Raw genomic sequence first — 8,385 nt, forward strand, 5'->3', positions numbered from 1 at the left:
TCAGTACCAAATCGAGGAAGTTTACTGAGGTTACATGGAAGGTGCTCTTTTCAGTCTTCACATAAATGTTATGGTCAAGGAGCCGTTGAAGAACCCTTTGTACATACTGTATGTGTTCCTTCAGGGAGTGGGAGTAAATGAGGATGTCATCAATGTAGACGATGAAAAAGCGGTTGATCAGATCTTGGAAAACCTCATTCATAAAGGATTGGAAGATGGCGGGGGCGTTAGTAAGGCCGTAGGGCATGACCAGGTATTCATAGTGCCCTCATGCGGTGATAAAGGCCATCTTCCATTCGTCACCTTCACGTATATGGATAAGGTAATATGCACTCCGCAGGTCGAGTTTTGTATAGATGTTGGCGTGGCCCACATGTTCAAGGGTCACTGGGATCAGAGGAAGAGGGAAAAGGTTCTTGACCGTAACGTCATTCAGGGAACGGTAATCAATACATGGACGAAGACCACCGTCCTTTTTTCCAACGAAGAAGAAGCTGGACGCAGCCGGGGAAGAAGAAGGATGAATGAAACTGTTTGAGTGCTTTGTCAATGTAGTTCTCCATTGCCTAATTTTCTGGGATAGATAGGGTTTATCACGGTCCTTCGGTGGGGACACTCCAGGGAGTAAGTCAATGGCACAGTCCCCTGGGCGATGTGGTGGCAGAGTGGAGGCCTTGATTTTGCTGAAGACATTGCTGTACTGGGCGTATTCAGATGGTATGGTGGGTGGCACTGCAGAGGCAGAGTCCTCAATGGTGGTGGCTCTGCAGGGTAGGCTGAGACAACTGGTGAAGCAGGTAGAAGACCAGGACAGTAGTTCACCTTGTCACTACGAGATGGCAGGGTTGTGACGACAAAGCCAGGGGTGTCCGAGGCTGAGTGGCTGTTTGGAGGATGAGAGTTCCATGAGTTGAATGGTTTCGGTGTGGAAGACTCCAATCTGGAGGGTAACGTTCTGTGTCAGGTGCGTAATGAAGCCCATGCCCAATGGCTGCCCGTCCAGGGTGTTAATCCTTAAGGGAGGGGTGACAGGTGTAAGATCAATGTTCAAGCTCTTGTACTAGCTGGTGATCGATAAAACTACCTGCTGCTCCCGAATCTATCAAGCCCTCTACGTACTTCGTAACCCCCTTCACGGTTATCAATACTGGGATGGAGAATTGCTTCTGGGAGATATTTAGAAATACTGACCCACCTACCTGCATGGCAGCAGAGGGACCCTTCTCATCTCTCCGTGGGGGGCGAACTGGGCAATGGCTGAGTAGATGATATTTCCCTCCACAGTATAGGCAGAGCCCTTCTTGGATCCGCCTTTGACGTTCGATACACGGGAGAGGAGTATGACCCAACTGCATGGGCTCTGGAAGACTCGGAAGGGATGACGGAATCATGGAAAGAGAAGGTTTCGGGTTCCTGGGTGGCAGAGTTCTTTGGCGGTCGGCGATGAGGTGGTCGATGGAGATGGACATACGAATGTATTGATTTAAATCCTGAAGGTCCCCTCTACAGGCCAGCTCCGCCTGAAGTTCCCTGTTGAGCCCTCTTCGGTAGACGGTAAGTAAAGCAGCCTCACTCCATCCACTCCCTGCAGCCATGGTGCGGAACTCGAGGGCATACTCGGCAGCTGAATTGCGTCCTTGTTGAAGGTCTATGAGGAGGTCCCCTATAGGACGACCGGAAGGAGAGTGATCGAATACCTCTTTGAAGAGGGTGTGGAAATGGGTCTTGGATCCGAGTTCTGTGCTGTTGGCAGTCCATATGGCGGCGGCCCAATCCAGGGCTTTGCCTGTGAGTAGAGACACAACGAAATCCACCCTGCTCTTGTCGGTGGCGAAGTTAGTGGGGTTGTGCTCAATGTATTTGCTGCATTGCATCAGAAATCCCTGACATTTCCCAGGTGAACCATCATATTTTCCAGGCATGGATATGAATGAAGGAGGGCTATGGGTTACGATACCTGGCATCGGAGGAGGAGGGATAGGCTGGCGGAGAAGATGGCAGATTACCTCCATATGCTCCTCTTGCCGGGTTACGCGCCACTGTAGCTCCACTGAATCCATTCAGTTTTTGGTGAGGTATTCTGTAATGAATACTCAGGGAGAAAAAGGTGTAGATTCATGCAGAGTGCGGCAGGTGTTTATTACGCCTTCGCAGAAGGCAGGAATCGTGGTCACAGGCAGGCAATGGTCATACACAGGTAGACAAACAGGCAGGTGAAACAAAACTAGGACTGAAGGCTAAAACTGGTTCTCACAAACGAGCTAGGAAAAGGCTTAGTAGAGTCAAAACGAACAATACCTCACAAGGCACAAACAGAAATAACTGAACTAAATAAGGAGCTGATGAGACCAGGTGAGTAACTAACACAGGTGAAATCAATGAACAAAAATGAAAGACAGGGCTACGTTCAAGAACACAAAGAAACAGGGCTACGTACAAGAACACAAGGTGAACTAAGAAAACAAATACAGAACCTTACAAAGACTAGACTGTGGAGTGTGTGAACGTGACAGTAGACTGTAAAGGTCTAGTTTTAAGACTTGCTTGTCTGAGCATGAAAGTGTGGTTGTGACCCGGTTCTTCCTACTTCTGCCTGGCTGGCTGGCAGTGACAGATGTATCCGGAGCTGGGTTCTGCCCTGCAGCACTGACGGAAATGGGACAGCAGAGGGAGGACAGAGAACCAGAGCATGAGAGGAAGCAGTGGCACAGCCCGTCCGGGTCCAGGCAGGGGACGCCAGCCAAGGGTACGGCACTGTGAAACACACCAGCCGGGGCCACAAGCACCAGTCACTTCCAGACAGAAAGACACATAAGAACTCACAACTGAACCTGTGAGTTTAGTAAGAGCTTTCTTTCTTCCCTTTTCTGATTGCCCTTTTGTATCTGCCAAGGGCATACATCTCCATACCTTGGTACTACCTTAAGGATACAGCTGTTTAGATGGAGAGCATTCAAGAACCCGTTGACCTTAAAACCACTGTAATTATACATCATTTTGTTAACAAGGCTTCATGGGGGTTGTTAGAAGTGATTATATCTTGTACTGTGCCCATCAATGTATCCAACACTGGGTGCCTTTATGTCACATCATACACAATACCACAGCATTAGGGTAAAGGTAATCTCGGTTAACCCAGAACTAAGATCTGGCGTATTTGGTCAGATATGTTTACGTAGTCTGTCCATGAGAGATTAGGATAAAGGCAACTACAATTGTGACTATTTTGTTGCAAGGGTACATGGGGAAATGGAGATCAGGTCTGAAATAGGACTGAAAGTGGCTGGGTAATTCTAAAGCCTCTCATAGAGGACACTTGAGTGTGTCCTCTTGAAAATAAGAGTCCTGAGGTAGCGGTTAACTTGAGACCACGTAGCCAATCAGAGTGTGAGGACCAGACTTCAATTCAACTTCAATTAGAATACGCAGCAGACAGACAGCAGCGCAGCCCTACGCCAAGAAATAATTACGTTGAGCCCAAATTGGAAAAAGGAAACGACCTTAAAGGCCTGCTGTGTGTGTGTGTGTGTGTGTGTGTGTGGATACGTGCACTGTGATATTGAGTGTGTATGTGACGTGTACATGTTCAGCCATGGAGCGGGCGCTACATGATTGGTATTCCTATAATGACTCCCTAACCATCCCTCTGCAAACACTTATCTGCCTGCATGGACACACACATATGCACATATGTGGAGACACAGGCAGGCATATAGACACCATCTGCATGCACATGCACACACATAGACAATGACACAGGGACACACATACCTGAACCTCATCACCCCTCACCCACAAGCCATCTTTTTAACAGACTGATATAGTTCACTTTCAGATGCACTCAATGCAAACTAGTCAATCAATACATCAAATCTAATTTATAATGTCCTTTTCACATCAGCAGTTGTCACAAAGTGCTATACAGATACCCAGCCTAAAACCCCACAGAGCAAGCAATGCAGATGTAGAAGCACAGTGGCTAGGAAAAAATCCCTAGAAGGCAGGACCCTAGGAAGAAACCTAGAGAGGAACCAGGCACCGAGGGGTGGCCAGTCCTCTTCTGGCTGTACCAGGTGGAGATTTAAAAGGCCATTAAGGCCAGTTTCAAGACGATGGTCCCACAGGATAATAACACTCATTTACCTGTACATGTCAATCATATAAGCTCAATGCTATCTCTTCCTCTTCATATTCATAGTTGAAAGCAATCAAAGTCAGTGGGGAGACTTCTGCCTCTGTTGAGATGATGCCAGAGGAATAACTGCACCATGCCTGTCTTCAAAAAGACAGAGTCAAACTCCAGAAACATGTGACTGCGTAAACCCTTCAGCCTTCATGGAGCTGTGGCACAAAGTAGGTCTGATTTAATGACATCTTAACTCACTCTGGGTCCTCATTCCATGATTCTAAAGAGGATGTTGATCTTGAGGATGTCTTAGAAAAGTAACACCAAGGACAACCTGAAAATGTTTCTTTACCTAACAGTAAAGAAGGTCCAGAGCGCAGAAAATCCATGTAGTAAAAGACCAGAAAAGGGCCATTGACACACCACAGGGCAAGCTCTGATAGGCCCTTGTGACAAAGCCAAGCCAGTCCAGAATAGATCATGCAATATGCTATAAGGCTACATGCTGTAATCACATTACAACTACACACTGCAATTTATTGATGCATGGCGACATTGGGTAAATGGGTAGCTCAACTTGAAGGTAGACTTATTGATGCTAGGTGCTAATTGTGTTGTTGTTTGGACAAATCTGCAATACTTGTATACCACTCACCGATTTTGAGATCAAACTTACAGTATTTTAGGCTACATAGAAATAACACGAAGTAGCATATTTAACATGGTACATGGAAATAGGCTTTCCAGCTCTTTCCGAAACATGAGAAAGGTACCAACACTTCTGTGTAGATGAAGCCGATCTGTATACTGGACGTTATAATTAATCACATCCATTGATCATGCAATGGGGTCTCCCCGAGTTCAGGTTCTGGTTGTTTCCACGGTTTTCCGGAGCACTCAATATTGAGTGACTGACATGTATGACTAGAGAATGTGTGACAAGCATAAACAAGCTTTAATGAACTATTCAATAAAAGTATATCACTAAACAAATCCACTATGTCTAGATCTATATATTTCTGAAAGGGAGTAGGCCCAATTGTGTTACAAATCACATGTTTAATGGTAGTCTTTTTTTTTGTTCAGTCCTGGCTATGAAGACATGTAATAACCGTTCAACAGCAGGGAGTGTCCACTGAAAATGACTTTTTCAGAAATTATAGGCCCAACATGGATTTTATTAATTAATATGACTGGCACAATTACAGACCTAATCCATCAATACAACCACTGTGATAAAAGTGCCTGCAGTAGAATGATTCCCTGACAGAGTGGAGAGAAATAACAGTGCACTATTCAAAAGCCTTTCAACAAGGCTGGTAGCCTAACGGTTAAGAGCGTTGGGCCTGTAACCGAAAGGTCGCTATTTAGAATCCCTGAGCCAACTAGGTGAAAAATATGCCGATGTGCCCTTGAGCAAGGCACTTAACCCTGATTGCTCCTGTATGTCGCCCTGGATAAGAGCGTCTGCTAAATGACTAAATGTAAATGTAACAAAAGTAGATGGGGATGGATTGGTGTCACAATCTCACCAGCACTGTAGGCCTCAACCAGTTTGATTGTGCTCTGTGACCTGAGGAGGACTTTGCATTGACTAGCTATGAACAGTAGCTTTGCAGACAGCCTTGTAGTTTCAAGCATGACTGAGGACAACTACAGGCCAGGTCTTATCGTGTTTGTGTTTGGGTTGTTACTGTGGTTTGCTGGCACCAGCTTGGCTTGCTATCGCTGAACCACAACAAAGATCAGGAACTGAGTCACAAAGCATTCCCAAACAGCACTGTTCTCAATCGCAGCACAGTTGGCCGAGCAACCAGCTCCCCATCTGCACTGCCAGCTCATGCTCTCATAAAAATACTATATTTTCATACAGAACCAAGAACTATACATTTCACACATCCCCCAGCCTCAACCCCTCTTTAGAGTGTGCGTTTACAGGGGGCACTGCTGCCATTGTTGCAGGTATCCAAGGGAGACAAGATCTTTTAAGGGCCTTTTTGGCTCTTGAATAACTATTGACGTGAGAAACTGTGGGCCAGCTCCATGCTTTCAAATCATCATGGTTGCTGACTCAAAAAGCAAGGAGCTGTCCACTGAAATAGCTGTTTTGACATAGGTAGACGTGATGAGAGATCTAAGGAAAGTCATAGTACAAATAGTACGATCTCTGTGAATAGAATTCTTGCAATGACTCTCTCGGGTTATAGGCTCTCTGGACAGGCCAGGCTGCCCATTACGTCTGCACAGTGATGGCTCACATGGCCACTGGGCAGAGCAACATTGGAGTGATGCCATGCATCAATTTACTGCTTTAATTAAGCAATTCATTGAGATCCACAGATTAAATAAAATGTGGATGTGATTTTGATGACTGGCAAAGTTGATTGGCTATGTGAACCTTAGTCACTTAGCAACCACTCTGTACTCTACCCTACACCTTAGAGACTGCTGCCCTATGTACATAGAGTAATTGAACACTTGTTACTTTCATAATGTTTACATACTGTTGATCCACTTTATATGTATATACTGTATTCTAGTCATGGATCCTCCTATATAACTACTGCTGTACACACCTTTTCTATTCATACTGTCTAAACACACCATTATATATATAGGCCTATATTTACATTCTGGACACTGACATTGCTCATTCTGATATTTCTTAATTTCTTTCTTTTTACTTTTTGGATTATGTGTGTATTGTTTTGTATTGCTTGGTATTACTGCACTGTTGGAGCTAGAAGCATTTAGCTGTACCTGCGATAATATCTGCAAATCTGTTTATGCCACCAATACATTTTTATTTGAAATTATACATATTTGTGCGCATTTTGTGGGCATTTTATTCACATACTTGTTGGTTGTTTTGACTGTAGGTAAAGAGATACATTCCAAGTAACACTCACCTTATAATGTCATCGTTGTGGCCCAGGTAAAACTTCTGAGTGTGTTCTCTGGTATTGTAAACCACGCCGACTCCAGCCACGAAATAGACCACTTCTTTTCCAGCGGTGTAGTACAGGTTGTTTCGGCATTGATGCCCCCTGTACCCGTAGATCCATTCTAATCTCAGTTGGCAACGCGGAGCAGTCCGATCCGCCATTATATTTGACAATTTGTTTGTTTTGTAAATTATTCCACTCTAAAGTAGGCTACACGACAACACGGACCGCAGACATGCATGTGCAAAGTTTATGGAAAACTCACTGATACAACTTGAAAAATCCTAACAAATGACATTTTCCTATAGCCTAGGCTATCGATCGTAAAATTAATTCTCGCATTCTACAGCAGATGTGCACATTGCGTTTTGAAGAAACACCAGCAAGGACACGACACCATACACCTCAGATCCATTCATAATTGTTGCTTTTAAAAACTGTGTTGCCTGAGTGGTTACTATGTTAGGCTACTCTTAGAGAGTGTGAATTAATGCATTATTTTCATTTAAAAAAAATCATTTTTCACTCTTACCATTATGTCTTACTAAAGTTAATTTACTCCACTATTTTCTATCCATTTAAAATGGGTTCCTTTTTAAATGACAACGAAAACAGAAGAACTGACCAAATAAACAAACAGCAAATGAACACAACTGCTAGAGGATTCGGCTGCTGCTGAAATATAATCCGGACACTAATCCTCAACCGTAACACCAGCCATAGTTACTACGGTTTTATACAATTCCCAAGACAATAACTAACAACTATACGTTTCAATCAAAGAAACACGTAGAAAATAGGCCGAACATGCACTCTGTCCGACTCAATCCAAGAGTCGAACAATTGTGAGGAATTACGGATTTTCACTGCAAATCACTCCGACAGAGTGCAACCTGTCTGACAGTCACAGCTGGTTCGCCTCTGTCAGAGTGAAGACGCCCTAAAATGCAAATTATATGATAACTTCCGTGCAGGGGCAAACAATCTATGGGTTTCAAAACACAGTCGCTCACCGCACGACTCCGTGGCATCTCCCGCATCTCAAATGAATTGATGAAAGTAGGGATTCCGGGCAGCGAGCGACAGAAGCCTACTACTCATATGGGCGAATGACAGGCGATGCCTATGATAAACCAGGGTGGAAAACTGAGCAGAGGTCTAGCACTGTGTTATTCATTGCATATTAATATGAATGTAGTAACGTATTGGAGACTTTCAACATCAAGTATTTTAGCGTAATAGTTTTCAGAATAGCCCCTCTCTAGTTTCGAAGAGCTATAACCACGTCGCCCTGCGAGCCACCCCTGCCCTGCC

At 44.5% G+C, this 8,385-nt stretch overlaps 1 protein-coding gene across 5 annotated transcripts in view; it reads right to left on the bottom strand.

Annotated features, from left to right (window-relative positions):
* The window catches only part of LOC121571813 (echinoderm microtubule-associated protein-like 6), an 88,310-nt gene extending 80,797 nt beyond the window's left edge, over window positions 1-7,513 (bottom strand). For all 5 annotated transcript variants that reach the window (XM_045222283.1, XM_045222270.1, XM_045222276.1 and 2 more), the window contains exon 1: window positions 7,036-7,513. In XM_045222283.1, coding sequence (XP_045078218.1) covers window positions 7,036-7,232 — 197 coding nt within the window. In that variant the 5' untranslated portion in view covers window positions 7,233-7,513. The remainder of the gene's footprint in view (window positions 1-7,035) is intronic.
* Between the last annotated feature and the right edge of the window lie 872 nt (window positions 7,514-8,385).

The sequence above is a fragment of the Coregonus clupeaformis genome, chromosome 1 (genome assembly GCF_020615455.1).
Source record: "Coregonus clupeaformis isolate EN_2021a chromosome 1, ASM2061545v1, whole genome shotgun sequence".
Classification (NCBI taxonomy): domain Eukaryota; kingdom Metazoa; phylum Chordata; class Actinopteri; order Salmoniformes; family Salmonidae; genus Coregonus; species Coregonus clupeaformis.